The 16651-nt window shown below is 41.7% G+C and overlaps 1 protein-coding gene across 2 annotated transcripts in view; it reads left to right on the top strand.

Moving 5' to 3' along the window:
- siah1 (siah E3 ubiquitin protein ligase 1) overlaps nt 1-16651 on the top strand; it is a 35684-nt gene that overhangs the window by 1881 nt on the left and 17152 nt on the right. Inside the window, exon 1 of one of the 2 annotated variants that reach the window (XM_041939112.1) lies at nt 15184-16216. The exons of the other annotated variant lie outside the window; for it this stretch is intronic. Within the exon in view, the coding sequence (XP_041795046.1) occupies nt 16099-16216 (118 nt within the window). The 5' untranslated portion in view covers nt 15184-16098. Of the gene's footprint in view, nt 1-15183; nt 16217-16651 lie in introns of those variants that run through there. 2 annotated transcript variants of the gene reach the window in all.

Below are 16651 nucleotides of genomic sequence, written 5' to 3'. Positions count from 1 at the left end.
TATGTCCATTTCTTTCAATTTTCTTACAATTACTACTATATTTATGACTTGAAATGTTCATCAAAGCTGCAGATTATCTGTTTGATTCCCATTTTAAAATACTGTAGAGAATAGTGTGTTTTTATTATGTGTCAACATCATAATAAAACTTGATTGTCAAACATAGAAACTAGGGATGCACCGATAAATATCGGGCCGATAACAGGAAATTATGACGTCATTCCAATAAGTCCGATATCATCACGAATAGCCCCAATAACATATGTGTTTGTCAGCACGGCAGTGCCTCGCTCGCACTATGAGACCCGAATGGCCTGCAGTGAATGCTGCGTTCAAGTGACGTTGGCATAATCAGAAAAACACCTTCTCACTGGGAAAAATCAAGAATACCTCTTCATGCCAGAAAACAACTCGTTAACTCGGTCATAATTTTGCTAGTTGCTGACTTGAATTAATATTCGCAGTATTTTTTCACATGTTACACACAAAAAATAGAAACATGAACTTAAATAGGCCGAAAGAACGAGTGGCGAACGAGGGAGTGTACGTTACACCTTGAATGCAGCATGCGGCACAGCGAGCCTATGAAAACAGAGTTCAGACTTCTTCAAAGTTTCCGAAGGAGACAGTTCGCTGGTTAATCGTAACAAATGTTCCAAGCGAGTTCCACGAGGAGCGAGAAATGGCACAAGCTTTAATACCTGATCAGTCACCTGAAACGTAACCACCGCTTTGACGGAGTTTGGAAAGCGCATGAGGACGCCCGGCCTGCTAAAGACGCTAACGTTAGCAAGCCAGCCGCAAAGAAGCCACCGGGACTTGCGCGTCGGCGAGGCTTTCGATAAGTCCAAGAAATTTGCCACAGATGTCCCACAGGCTAAGGTTATTGACGATTTAATCATGGACGTGATGGTGTTTGACTAATTATGGACTGCCCTTCTTCAGTTTGTTTACATAGATAAGTCTAAGTAAGGGATCATGTATCTTCCTTCAGGATGACATAGAAGCCCGACGCGACGCTTCTCCGTAGGAAACTGCATGTATCTGTATCATTTCAAGGGGCCTTTATTTTTTATATCAGTAAGTAATGCACCTTATTTAAATTGATGTGAGATATCAAATAGGTTTGTTTGATAGCTTTAAGAACATGTTTGAGAGGCTTGCCAATAGTTTTTCATCGGAAAAATAAATATCTCTTCATTTAAAGAGTCAAAACTGTTTTTGGTTTTGTTCGTGGTATTGATGTCATGATGTTAGGTATATGTGTGTGTTATCGGTTATCGTTTATCGGTATCGGCCTTTAGGAGCTGAAAGTTATCGGTTATCGGTATCGGTTTTAAAAAACAGTTATCGTGCTTCCCTAATAGAAAGTGCTTGTCTTGCTTACAGTCACCGTTTCCCTACCTACAGTCTTTCACATTTTTTTAGTCAGGATGTTAAATGGAATGTAAAGGGTTCCTTGTATGCTCAAATTGTGTCACAGTGGTCATCCTGACACATCTTCCTATGGATATCAAGCCCTTCTGATGCTGCTTGTTGCGGTATTGTCTTCAGGCCTTTGCTTGACTAAAGCATGACACCTGTCCAGCAATAGCTTCACCCTTTGATGGTTTCTCATGCAGAGAGGAGAGTATGGTGGATCCAGGAAGGCTTTATCAAACACAGGTTTATCAGGTGCCTCAGATAATCTGTAAATCATGGCAGATTCACTTTTACTTGCATTATACTGTCATGTTTTATCAGGGCCAACTAATTTGATCTTGAATGAAGGAGAAGCATGTTGATGTGTGGGGATTACAGTATGACCAGAGGAAGCCAAAATGACAGAACTTGTTTGAAGTGACCCACCCATTGTAATTGTGTAGTTCTTGAATCTAGCTTGTTAGAGCATGTGATGTTTCAATTTAATTTCCAGGAGATCTGACCATAGTTACTGACCTTTAAATATGTTTCTTTTTGAGTTCACTATCTTTAAGAATCAGTCTCAGAGCTGATGTAGCCTGGTGATTTTTTTAGTATGTGTTGGTATTTGTGGTAATTTTAGTATTTTGATGTATTATATTGAGCACTGAAAATATTTTTCCTTCTATTTTTGCACTCTCATATTCTGTGTTTCTGTGACTATTGTGACGATGTTTGGGTAACTAGATGTGGGTATGAGTTACACAAGATGCAATGAGTTACATTTATACATATACATATTTTTGTGTAAATTGTACTTCTCAGAGCAGTTGTGCCACTGGGAAGAGCCCTGTGCTGCTAAGCATACTTTTCACTTTTACTTGAGTAGATATTTTTTAGAGAAAAATCATTACTTTTCCTTTGTTACGTTTGGATACATTTGTCGTGCTACTCTTAGTAATTATCCAATGCATTTATGGACATTCCGTTAGGAGGCAGGTGATCAGCTGGTCCCAGGTCTGCTGGTGTTCTGTTTTCCTACTGTAGCCACTCCTCCGCATAACTCTGTCCAAAGCATCATAATGGCTGAAGCTACAGCAGGAGTATATTTAGCGGCTAATATTTACAGATGAATTAACAGTGCACAGTTCAGCAGGCTCCTGTTGTGAAATCAGTTGGACATCAGAAAACTGTGCTGACAGAGCAGTGTGTCTGTTGTGCTAATGCTAATAATTGTATTAATATACACAGTATATCATACTTCAAAACTACTACTCCTACTTTCTGTCCAAGCAGTGTGCATTTAACAAGTTGTGCTCATTGGTGTAGTCTGATGAAGAGAGAAAAGCAGGTCAAAGTGAAGAAGTGAACACTCAATGTATTTAATAGGCAATTAATTATGAAACATCACAGCATTATCTCCTCAATAGCCTAAATGAGTCCACTTATATGCAACATTTTCAGGAAGATAGGAGGTGATTTGCCTGACCTTGATGTGGTGGTCTCACTCCTGATCTGTGGCTGTCTGTGATGCAAACTGGGATTTGGGACTATACTGGAATTATCAAAGTTTAAGGACACTGTAACATGTTGACACTCTTTATATTTCCTTTTTGACATAATAGACAGACATACACTAACAGCTTGCTGATTTATATTCTAAATCATGATATAAAGGACCACAAGCAAAGTATGTACAAATTTGTAATTTGACCTTTCCTACCTTTCTTACTTGTTTTTGCAAATTAACAGTGCTTCAACTGAAGTACAGTTTCTGGCTGTTCTACCATTCTCTGAGTAATTCACCTTGTCTGTTGACTCTGTAAAAGCTGTGACCAAGTCTTCAGGGTCATAGGTAGCATCCAGCCCTCCTCTGCCAGACAACGTCTCTTCATTAGTGTGGATGTAAGACAGACTTGAGGAGCTTCACAGGGAGCAGTGGAATGTGTGTCACTACCTACTACAATCAGCAAGGTGTATCTACACAAAATTCAGGAGCTCTGCTTTGCCTGAAGGACTGCATAATATATTATTTTAAAAGGTGGATCATGATATACATCAGCACACCCCTCCCACAGACGGCTCAGCTGCTTGGCCACTGCTAGTGACACACTCACACAATATCTACTTAGCTCTCTTGGACCAAGACTAACATCATAAACCAACTTAAAAAAAAGGCTACACATCAAAGTGTTTGCTTTGTAGTTACCTTACAGTTATAGCACTAGCTAGCTCACAGGCCTGTAATTTAGTCATTTTTAGGGCAAGGACACTTTGACCTTTTGCTTAATACAAATGTATTGAGGCAGACACAGCAGCTGACAGAAAGAGGAGAGGGAAGCTATCATCAATAACACCATCAAGCACATCGTGTTTCGGAAAGTAATTTAAAAATGTACACAAAGCATAATTAGTTGATAATTAGCCTGATCAGCCACCATCAGGAATCAATACAAATACACATTATCAATCTGTAAACCATTAATCAATCCAATAACTAACAGCAGTCAATAAATGTCCAATATTACACCAAACTGATGTTAAGAAATATGACATATTAACAATTGTGAGATACACAAGATAAAAGGTGTTATATGTTGACAGTTATCTTGTCAATTCGGTATAAATCTGATCCATAAAGAAACTGTGTTTCCATGCAAACTTTATAGATTTTGGATTTTGTTGCCTTAACTCTCTAGCAGCCTCTATTGGTTAGCTGTGCTCTTTCAGTGATTTCTCACTAAAATACAAGCAGGAGGGTATATTAAACACTGACTCAGAATATTATTAATTTACCATATAGCATCAGTTATACTGCGACCTTTCGGATTTTAACGCAGAGTCGCATGTAAATTTGAATGAGGACATCCACAACAACCAATTCAAAACAGGGCATGCCAAACTGGCTGTGTGGTAGAAGAGGCATTATGGCCACAACCCAGGCCGTCTATGGCACTGGCCATTTGGCTGTAATATAATTCTTACTGTTACAACATGCACACAACTGGCATGGCATGTTCTTGAACACACATACGCAGCGCTATCTAGTTGTGCCATAGCCAGCTCACCATTAGAAAAAAGAAGTTATCAGAAATGATTTTACTCACCATTTCACTGCTTGTAATGTAGCCACAGGAGTGGTTTTCGTATGTGGATGGATGTTGACAGATGACAGGGATTTATGTCATGGACAGGATCAAATCAAATCAATTTTTTTTTTTTTTTTTTTTCTGGGTGAACTTTAACCCCACCAGTGACGTGACATTGACTGTAAAAATAAGGACGTGACTCGCGCAGGCAGATGAATGAAGCATGAAGATACTTCTCATAACAACATGGCGTACGGTGGTAGCAGTGAAGTTAGCCGAGCTCCAGATTTGAAAAGACCCGACTAGTGGATATCTGGAACTATTTCGGTTTTAGAAATGTCAAGGCAAAAAAGGAACTTGACAGGAGCAAAGCAATTTGCAAGATTTGCAAGATGGAGATAAAATTTTCCAGAAACACGACCAACCTCAGGAACCACATGCAGCGACATCACCAAGACAGCATGTCCAAGTCCATGGCCGGACCACAACAGAAAAGAGCTATCTGGTGGTTGTAGAGCTTCCTTAAGTTTTTTCTGTTGTGGTCCAGGGTGGACTTGGACATGATAGATAGAGAGATAGAGAGATAGATAGATACTTTATTCATCTCCAAGGAGAAATTTGCAATGATGTCTTGGAGATGTCGCTGCATGTGCACTAAAGCTTCGATGTGACTTTTAGACAGTTTACAGTTCTTGTTTAAAATGTCCAGTTTACATGTTTGCATTTTGAAAGCAATTGAATGTCTTATACTTCTAAAGATTTACAGTGAGATTTACTCTAAAGAAAAACTGTGAGACACTTCTGTTTTCTAAGGAACCCTACTACCTCTGATGTTGTTTCCATTAGTTTGATCACTTAGCCTGTAAGCAGCAACACTTTGTTTACATTGACTGAATCTCTTTATTTTTTATACATTTTGATGAATTACTTCACAGCTGTTTGTGGACAAAATGGCCAAATTAAAGGTGCATTTGTATTTAACAGCAACAGCTTTCAGATGAATTCTTAATGTCATATTTTTAATAATGCATCAGTAATTCTGCCGTACATTATGTCTGTAAAATACTCGTCTATCAACATTCTGGGAGGGGGATTGGTCTTTGCCATTTTCACTAGTCTTATAACCATCATTAAAGGATAACTTTAGTTTTTTACAACCTGGACTTTATTTGTAGCATTAAATACGACCATTTAGACACCCAGACAACTTTGGTGGCATTTGGAGTCGTTTTGAAGAAATTAGCCCCAGAGGAGCGGCGCGTATATCCGTATAATGCGAGTAATTGGGGCACCCGTGCGTAGCCTCTATAAACGCATAATATTTTGTTATGGTATGCTGGTGCTATTCCCCTCTGAGCCCGTGGTGGCATGTTATCAACATCTAGCATCTCTAGGCAACTACTTCTGACGCGAATGACGTCATTTTCGCGCGCCGCGAGCAACCAGTCACAACACGGCTAACTCTGCGGCGGTTGGCTAGTTTGGCTGTAGTTTGCGACTGTTATTTTTCACAAAATGGGTGAATATATTTCCGACTCTGAGGTGGTGGACGATGACTTTGTTTACGATGGACGTCCTTACCGTTTTGAGCCAGAGTACACGGACGAGGAGCTCGTTGAAAGGAGGACGCGGAGGCAGAGAGAGGAACAGCTGGCCAAACAACAACAAACGGCTGTGCGTCCACGAGTAGACGGTAACTGGTGGTGTTCTTGTGGACAATGTTCATCGATGACAACAGAGAAGGAATACCTCTGTTGCTCAGAGTGGGACTTGCGGCCAGGAGATACGCGTCTGGATGTGTCAATAAATGTCTGTTTCACAACACTTGAGGATTTCCGCGCAATGATAAACTTCTGGCAAACAAAACCAAGGCAAATAAACAATCTATACATGTGTGTAAGCTACTTACTAAATTGAAAGTTGCCCATTTGGTCCTGCAGGCTTTGGCTGGGTCTTCCAGTTCACTTTAGGGACACGAAAAAACGTCTCGACCACAGCCCGGTTTATCATTGCGCGGAAATCCTCCAGTGTTGTGATACAGACGTTTATTGACACATCCTCCTCTGTTGTCATCGATGAACATTGTCCACAAGAACACCACCAGTTACCGTCTACTCGTGGACGCACAGCCGTTTGTTGTTGTTTGGCCAGCTGTTCCTTTCTCTGCCTCTTTAGATAAAGAAATTGTCGAAGTTAGTTGGTGTAGATTGATGGGAGACAATCACACTAAATTAGGAATATCATAATCAAGATGGCACCGCAAAAGGGGCAGCTAGTTACAGCAGAACTCACATCGGACGCGCATGTTACTTTGGTTGGATTTCAACTGCTGAGAGCAGACAGGAGAGCAACAGAGAGCAGTAAGAAGAAGGATGGGGGCATGGCGATGTTTGTATACAACAGATGGTGTAACCCAGGACACATCAGTGTAGTTGTTAGCACTCGGCCCTATTATCCCCTGAGCAAGTTCTCGCATGTCATCGTGATAACAGCGTACATCTACCCTGTCAGCCAATGCTGCAGCAGCCTGGGTGCTCCTTCACACTGCGCTTTCACAGCTGCAGACACTGCATCCCCAGGGCCTCCTCCTCATCTCAGGAGACTTCAATCATGCTTTCCTGTCTTCCACTCTCCCACCTTTACCCAGTATGTTAAATGCCACACCAGAGACAATAGAACCTTGGACTTACTGTATGCTAACACAAAGGACACTTACAGTTCTTCACCCCTCCCCCTGCTGGTCTAGTCTGATCACAGCATAGTTCATCCGCTCCCTGTCTACATACCAAGGGTGAATTAACAACCGCCAACAATAAGGTATGTGAGGAGATGGTCTGAGGAGTCCAGTATGGCACTGAGGGACTGCTTTGAAACCACTGACTGGCAAGTGTTGTGCAGTCCACATGCGGAGAACATTGATGGTTTAACCTGCAACATGGACAACATAAATCTTTGTGTGGAAAGCACTTTGCCTACCAGAAGGGTGCGATGTCTTCTAACAACAAACCCTGGGTGTGCAGGCAACTGAACGTTGCCTGCACGTCTTTGGCGTGTGCATAAGACTGTTAAGAACATTTTATGACACTGTTGTGGCATCTGTAGTTGTTTATACACAGTGTGCACGATTGTTAGGCAAGTTGTTCTTTTGGGGATTCATTTTGTTACTGAACAACTGCTGTGGTCTCGGTCAATCCAAAATGTTAATAAACCTTAAACCTGAATACTTAAGAAAGTAAAAGTGAGATTTTGGCTCTCTTAGGAGAATATCTGTGTGCACAATTATTGGGCAGCTATTAGTGTGCAGTTATCACACAACTAAATTGAAAACGAAAATTTTCCCAATCTCACTTGTTTATTTTCACCTTTTAAAGTGAGAATAATAAACAACTCCAAAATGTACAAATACACATTTCTGACATTTCAAAAAAAGAAAATCAGTGACCAATATATCCACCCTTCAATGAGTCACAAGCCTTCCATTCATGGAGTCAGTTTCTTGATCTGTTGACGATCAACTTTTTGTGCAGCAGCAACCACAGCCTCCCAGACACCGTTCAGAGAGGTGTACTGTTTTCCTTCACCGTAAATCTCCTGTTTAAAAAGTGCCCACAACTTTTCAACCTGTTGACTATTTGCAACAAAAAGTTTGATGATTCTGTGATCACACCCAATATCTGAGCAATTTTAGAGTGCTGCACCTATTAGTTGTGCACACAGTGGACAATGGCCTGCTGGGGCTGTGGGAGCTCTCAGAGGGACAGAAAGAGACTGAACAAACTGGTCAGGCAAGCTGGCTCTGTGCCTTCTGGACACCATCGAGGAGGTGGGGTGAGAAGAGGATGTAAGCCAAGCTGAGATGGTGGGGCCTTAAGCAGTTTCTTCAGTAACAGACTGCTGCATCCACTCTGCAAGAAGGAACGCTACCGCAGGTCCTTCATTCAGACAGCTGTCTCCAGCATTGTCTCTTTGCACTCCTATGTGAATTATGTCTACCATCCTGCTATCTGTTGCTAAAGGAGCTGCTGAGGGGCCCCACAGTGTCATGCAGGGGGTGGGAGGGGTTGGCATCATCCTCCTCTCGTCTACCTTCTCAGTGCTGTCCAGAGTGCAGTCCAGGACAAAGCCAGCTCTCCTGACCAATTTAGTTAGTCTTTTTCTCCTCTCAGGGCTCCCACAGCCCCAGCAGACCACTGAGTAGAAGACTGCAGATGCCACCACAGAGTCATAATAGTTAAATGACTGCATCTTCCACACCAATGCTTGGTTGGTGCGCAAACTGTAGGGGGGCCAGCCCGTGCCCACCAGGTGACTGAGGTGGTTCATTATGATCCTCTCCATGGTCTTTTTCAGGAGGGAAGTTAAGGCTAGCGGCCTGAAGTGGTTAGGCTCTCTGGGATGCACAGTCTTTGGAAGTGGAACCACACAGGAAGTTTTTTTACAGGGCTGGAACTCTCTCCAGACTGAGACTCAGGTTTAAGATATTCATGAAGACCCCATAGAGCTGATCTGCACAGTCCCTAAGCCGTCTGGAGCTGATGCCACCTGTAGCCAGTAGCCTTCCTACTGACAATCTGCAGTAGAATGTATTCAGGTCATCGGCCAGTTAATGGTTCTCACCTGTGTGGGTGGATGGTTTACTGTAGTTGGTAATGTCCTGCAGTTTTCTCCACACTCACAAAGGGTTGTTAGCTGAAAAGCTGTCCTCTGGCTTTTTGGTGTATCACCTCTACTTCATCTCCTTTGTCAGTGTGTTTCTGGGATGGTTGTGCAGGACTCTGTCCCCACTTCTGTAGGCCTCCTCCTTATCTGGTAAAGCTCCCTCAGTTTAGCAATTTAGCCATGTGATTTATTGTTTTAGTAAGTGCAGTGTCCAATCAGTGCAGTGAAAGCAGGCCTGTGCTTCCAGCGTTGCATTAGTGGTCCATCTTTTCACATACTTAACTACAGGCTCAGCAGATTTCAATTTCTACTGATAGTTTAGAAGAACATTGACCACTGGCTACACAGTGGACAGAGTGATATGTGCTGTTTAATATTGTGTCGCAGTGGTCTAGTGTGTTGCTGTCCCTTGAAAGACAATGTGTTGTCTGTATTTTGGCAGTTCGTGGCTGAGGTTTGCTCTGTTGAAGTCCACAGGAGTGATGAGCAGGTCTGGATGTTGCTGCTCCATGTAAGTCAGCCATGTGTTGAAACCTCACCAATACAGGCCTGAGGTGGGATGTGAACACTGACCAGAATGAATGAGAACTCCTGAAATGAATAGAAGGGTTTACAGTTTACGAATATGATCTCTTGGTAAGGTCTGCATGATTTTAACTCTGTGACATCTGTACACCAACCTTCGTTAATGCAGATTTCCCAAAAGCTCTGTTACGTGGTCATCCATCTTATTTGTCAGATAGTCAACACTGGCCAGATATGAAGATGGAAACACTGTACAAAATTCCCGCTTTCTCAGATTTTAAGGGCTCTGGCTCGCTTCCCCCAACTGTGTCACCTGCAAATCCCATACAGAGCTGCTGCTCTGAGGTTCAGGAAAACTTTCCAGCTCGAAAAGTGGAGAAATAGTCTGAGGAGTAGCTTTAATGATGTTTAACAGTTCCGCCTGTATTGTAATGGTGAGGGACATCTCCAAATGCGAAAAATAAAGAAAGCTAAAGAGCTTAACACCGATCTGCAGCGCCATCTTCGATCCACTACATCCAAGATCTACGAACTGAAAAGGTCTTCCGAGGAAGTTTGAACACACACACAGGGTCTTTGGAGGAGAAGGTTTGCTTGTGATTCCACACGGGGAAAATCTCTCAAAGTTTCACTGGCAGATCAAGCATGTCCCTGAAATGCAGACTCCAGTTCAAAAGCAAAGCTTTTGATTAGTAAATGTAAATTTTGGAAAACATATGAAAATGTTTACAGTTACCTACTCTTTGCATTAATTCAAATGATTTATGAAACACAAATTCAGGGTTGTTTCTGTGTGGATAGTAAAAAATATTTATAAACTAACTCCTCCCACTTCACAATCTCGATTAGTGCATTTAATTTATCAAAGGGGGTGTGTGTGACTCCAACTATGACTTAACTTGTCCTCAGACCTTAGCTTTTTACTGTCCTGACACACCATCACCAGCACATGGCCAGTGAATAGAGCTCAGTTCTTCCTCAGCAGAATGACAGCTGTTCTTGCTGGCCTGATGCAGAAGGAGTGTGTGAGAGTGTGTAAGTGAGGTAGAGAGTGAGTCATTGGCTCTGTAACAGTGAGGTAATTCTAGGTCTGTTACTAATTCCAAAGGGAGTCCCTGCTTTACCACTCTCTGTGTGTGTGTGCGTGTGTAATTTGTCTCCGCCCTCACATCTCTGCTCTGTGTAGATTCTCCTTGGTAACAAGCTGCACTGTTAGTCGTTTTTCCTGAGATGGTTTTTCCTGCTAAGTTTTGGGCTTGGGCTGCCTGCTGCACACATTCTCAATGATATTCCTGCACTCATGTCGAACAAAATGTCCTGAGTTTGAATCTAAAGTGTGGGTGGCACTCCGTAATTATCTAATTTATTTAATTTAAGTTGAAGTGAAGTTAAAAGTGCAAATTGAGTTACTTCGCTCTGACTAGAGCCCCTTGTGAATCTTAAAATTTATACCTGACTCAAAGGACCTGTGTCTGTTGTTGCTTAACATGACAGAGCAAGACCTGAACCAAAATGAGTCAGATGGCAACACACCTGAGCCCAAAATAACCCGAATCCAGAATATATGGGTAACATTGGCACTTGCTGATGCACTGCCCTTTCTTTGTCTTAAGATGACATGGGAGCTACTCTATCCAGATCTAAGTTGGATGGGAGAACCTCTCATTAAAAGTGAATGGACTCCTAACTGGTACATTCATAACTACCATTGGCTTGTTGACTTGTGCATTATGAAAGGGATAATGTATAGTGAGCAGGTTCCTATGGAGAAAAAAATTATTTCTGCTCACTCTACATTATCTTGCTTAGAATATGGTGTACTGCTAAAGCATTCAATAATGTGACACAAAATAGTGATTAAAACATATTTTATTGATTTTAAAATGAGCCTACTCTCGTCTTTCACCGCTCTCACTGCGCAGCGGCTCTGAAAGTAAACAAGTATAGTAACCGCTTCTCACTGTGTGTAGGCCGGCAGGCAGGAGAACATATATCTCTTTACAGTTATTTAGCATAATCTGTCTCCAAATTAGTCTCAACTAAGCAGTTTTTAGCACGTTGATCACCCATGCTGTGTTTTTCTTGGTGTTTTTTTTGTGTGTGTCTGTTCGCTTCAGTCTGGTCAGTCTCTGTGTCCTCAAGTCTCTTGCGCCTTAATATTGCTTCTCCTGTTGGTCCAGCGTTGTTCTTTACTTTTCTTGTCTTTTTTGCTGGGGACATGTCATTCTCCAGCCACATGTCAAGTGTTTTGTCCTCTCCAAATAAATTAAAAGTGAAATGCTCCATTTTTTGCCACTTAAATCAGCTAGCAATTTGTTATTGAGCTTGGAACATAAACGGATTGCCCCTTTAGTCAATGACTGTTAGGAATTTCTGAGCAGGCGGTCGTCTATTGAGAAATAAACACAGCTGAATTTTGACGATTGATCAATCAGAATTGAGCATTTAACAGTGCCGTGTTCTAAGTAGTCGGATTCTGTAAGACTACATAAACACAACAACTAACAAATGAGCGTGTGCAGCTCATAATATGCAAGTCATTCCCAAGACACATGAGCCTAAGCCTTCATGGAAGGTTTTGGCGCTGGCCCAAAAATGAGTTTTATTAAGGCCATGCCCTTCATGCCCCTAGTCTGATTGACAAGTCCAGCTCAAAGTGCTCTTGTGAACTGTAAATGAGGGACCATTTCAATCTTTGGAAACACTAATATGAATTGAACTTGGTGGATTTTGACTCACGCAACACCAAAATGGGCAGGCAGCACCACAGGACTGAGATACACATATCTATCATAAATAGATACTATTGATTATTTTCCGATTAGTCACGATTATCTTCTTTATTTATAAGCACCTATTTTGGGCTTCTGTTTAACCTAACTTGCCGCCAGATGTCTATCTTGCATAGCTTAGTTCTGTATTTTTATCTCACTATTTCTTCTTATATCGTTAGTTTGTATTTTGTACTGTATTTTTGCCTCATTTTTGAACATATAATATCACTGTGACCAAAACAAAAAATAAATTAATTAAATAATACAAACTTAAAGTGCAAGTGGTCGTAAACAAAAAATCTTTGTAAACAACTAACTCAAAAAAGCTGCAGTTAACCAGCCTTGCAGTTTAAAGAGACAATAACGTTTAAACTAACTAAGGAGTTGCTTTTACTTAAAGCAATTAAGTCCATAAAAGTAAAAAAAAAAAAAGCAAAAAAACAAAGCATCCATTTTGGCAGTTAAAATACCTGAAACAAATTATCACTGATTTTTTACAGCTTAAATATGGAATTAATATGCTCCAAATCACACAGTTGATAAGTGAAAGATGTTTACAATTCAGTATAAACTCTAGTATCGACAGGGGCTGAAATTAAGTATGTCAAAGCAGCTTCGCCTGTTCATTGATTTTTGCCGTAAAGTACGCTTTAACGTAAGTAAACTAGCGTTCCCTCAGCAGGCTTCTTCCATGTTTTCTGACTGATAGACATACGACACAAAACTATTATGTACGTGCATCATAGGCGGACGGTTAATTAACCAGTTAGCATTGTCTAGTTGCTTTATGATTTAAATAAATTTGCTAACCTCTACTACAAACCTATCTCACCATTTTTTTTGTCATGGCCTACGAGCCAGGTCATGATAATGTAATTTAATAATAAAAACATCTACTGGGCATCACTCTGATCCAGTGGCTCCGGGGTGTCGGCGTTTAAGGTGTTTGTGCATCGCCGTTGTGCTGCCATGAAATGACAGTTGAGCTCCACAGAATTTACATTTCACGTGTTTCGCTGGATTATTTTCTGTGAAATGGTTAAACTTTGGAAAGTTTAGGTTGAAGTTTTAGAGCCTCTCCTTCTGTTTGTTCTGCCATAATTCATTCATTCTTCTTCTCTGTTTCCTTGCACGATGTAAACGGCGAGCGATACTGCCCCTAGCACTTCCTGTAGTGCACTGCAGTTACAGATGAGCACGAAGTGGACTGTGTTTTTATCATACATGACTAGTCGACGCTTAAATTTTCGCATCAACAAATTTTTATTGTCTAAATTATTATTATTATTATTGACTAATCGTTGCAGCCCTAATCATAAATGAGCAAGGTTGTTGAAAAACATGGCCGCAAGCAACCAAAACACTGAGAATCTTATCACATATTTGGTCATAACTTAAGATGCCTTTGAACAATCCTGATTGAACTCACTGGAGACATTCCACACTCCTGAACATACACACTAAGTTTCGTTTACATCCAGTGAAGGGGGTCAAATCACCGAACTTTGAATGCGTAATTATTGAAATGTTGCAGGCTTTGTGATGATGAAACAAGTTTGTGATCGGTCTCACTCCTTGCTAAACAGAATTAAACTAGCGAACGTGACTTGGCTTTCCTTTGTGAAGCCTGAAATTCACTTGTTGCTGCTCCCAGCTTTAATTTTGGCCAATCGAGCTACCTTCTGTTGAATGAAAAAGGCCTTGAACCCTGGAACTCTGCTTGCAGCTATATATATTTTTTGTCTGTTGTCACTACATGTGAAGGGCTTGATGCCTTTCTGTGTGCACTATGCTAGCTATCACTTTCTCTCCTACTGGCTCACAGTCACATTTTGTTTTCACTTGGGCTTTTTTTCCTGGTTGGCTCAGTTTTTGTGTGTGTTTGGAGAGGGAGCCAGGGTGTGTGCAGAAGTGAGTCTGTAAAAGAAATGAGCAAAGGAGAGTGTAGTAGCTAGACTGATTCTACAAAGAAACAAGTTATTATTTTTAACAGTTGCATGGATTCTTCTGATCTAAGAACTATTTCATATTGTTTTGCTCTGCAAATTCTGGTTTTTGAACAAATCTGTAATTTTGCAAAAATCTGGACTCAGTGGTATCAAACACCACAATCCCCAGGGTTGAACATTTTTTTAGAATTCAGCACTGTACAGAGTGTGGTACATATGCGTATTGCGCTGTGACAAACGGTGAGTGGGGAAGTCAAAAGAAGGATAGAATGAAAAGAAGAGACAGTGAGAAAGTGAGGTATGGTGTCAATGAGGGCAGCTGCTGGTACAGCCTGCAGCCAGACAAGGCTGAAATCTGAAACTTGCACAACCACAGGGCCAGGCGGAGGGAGGGGGTGGAGAGAAAGAAACACAAGTGGGAGAGAGAGCGAGAGAGAGAGAGGGGGAGAATGCCCTTTGAGGAAAAAGAAAGCAAAGTATGCAATAAAGTGTAGGGGGAGAGAGAGGAATATGGAGAGATACAGACATGACAGATGGAAGGTTAGCAAATAAAATTGGCACCATCAAGTCAAAGTCTGTGTGAAAGAGAAATGATGGTGTTGTGGAGAAGGGGTTATGTGTTTGGGTAAGGAGCTGCCAAGAGAGAAACAGGAAGGGTGTGAGTGAGCATGCTCTGTTTGGACTGACATTGGATGCTGGCTTAGCTTTTCTCCATCTTGCACACAAACACACCCAGCAGCAGTGACCACCTACCACACTCCAGGGGATAGAAAGAACATGGCTTGGGAGGAAAAGTGAGAGAGAGAGACTTTGTTTGGGACTTTCCTCTCTTGCTAGCTACAGCCTTCTTGACTGCCACTGGGAAACCAAGATAGAGCAAGGCTTTGTTTTCCAGTCGGCAAAGGATTATTCTTGGGGCAACTCTCTAGCACCACACAAGATTTGTTTTTCATGGAAAGCAGCCTTTCTTTTGTCGTGGGAATTGTGCTTTTGTGCTGCAAACCTGCAATTTCAGAAAATGGTTTTGGAAGTGGACATACCTGTTAAAAAAAGCAGTGCAGTGGTGCAGTGTGTAACAGTCCCTGAAGAGCTGGCACCAGGAAAAACAAAGGTGGAACTTGTAAAAGGATAGTTATCCAGTGTTTGAGACAATCTACAGTGACTTTGCTAAGTGGTCACATGCTGCCTTTGGTTAGTAGCTGACTGGAAGCAGCCAGGGAGTGGCAGGTTGACCACACACTGACAGAGTGCTTACAGACTGTTGACTAAATTTCTTTGTGCTGGAGCATAGACACCTAGCAACCTGCCTAGTGTTACATTTAGTTTGTCTGATGGATGCCTTTTTTGCATGCTGTTCCAGTGACTGAGGGAGGAGTTTAAAATGTAATATTTTGTAGTTTTTTGGATTCAATGGACACAGGCGTAGGCAGCCTGGTATCCTCCTGTTATCCCATCCCATGGTGGGCTGTTAAGCCTTTCCACTTGCCATTGTCTGGACACAGCCCTCATTCTTTCATTACAACTTTGCCTGGACCCTCATGAGCATGAGCATGAGCTTATGCTCCCTAAATGGGGAACCATGAGGATAAAATGTGAGCCTCTGTTTTGTCATGTGTTTTGGGTAGTATCAGCAGTGTGTGGTTTCCATGGAAAACCCCAGAGAAGTATGGAGTTGAGAGGCTGCATGAAAGCTCTACCCCTATGTCTATGGTCCAAGTGAAATCGAAGCCAGCTTGCGTAGCGCTGCAGGCTCCGCCCTGGAACTCCGTTTTCAGACTCTTCTCATGTGTAGCCATAAGGAATGTGCACAAGACGAAAGGTGAATGAGCTTTTACAAGATAATAGACATAAAAGCACACTTACTTGTGGAAACATTTACACCTTTTCTCCTCATCAGCTTAAAGTGTTAGGTGCAGTTATCCTCGTAGCTGCAGCCATGTGGTTGTAAAATGACATTCCTGTGCTTAGTACAGCTGCAGCTTTGTGTGTCAGGTTGATAAATTGATAAATACTTGGTGTGTAGGGAGCTTGAGTAGCAAAAGTGTAGGCACTGTATGTTGCATAGCTTGTGTTGAGTACAGACAATGCTTGAAGCAGACGTGCCTGTGCTGTGGACATTGTGAATATGTGAACAGTGTGTGTGTGTGTGTGTGTGTGTGTGTGTGTCTGTGTAAAAAGAGTGGGCCATAAGTTGAGAAAAAAGAATGGCATGTTTGTGTGGAAGCCCCTTTTTTTCTGCCTTCCCCTCTGCTCG

The sequence above is a fragment of the Chelmon rostratus genome, chromosome 6 (assembly GCF_017976325.1).
Source record: "Chelmon rostratus isolate fCheRos1 chromosome 6, fCheRos1.pri, whole genome shotgun sequence".
NCBI classification, from domain to species: domain Eukaryota; kingdom Metazoa; phylum Chordata; class Actinopteri; order Chaetodontiformes; family Chaetodontidae; genus Chelmon; species Chelmon rostratus.
Note: the sequence above shows the minus strand (reverse complement) of the source record. Positions and strands in the feature narration are given on the sequence as shown.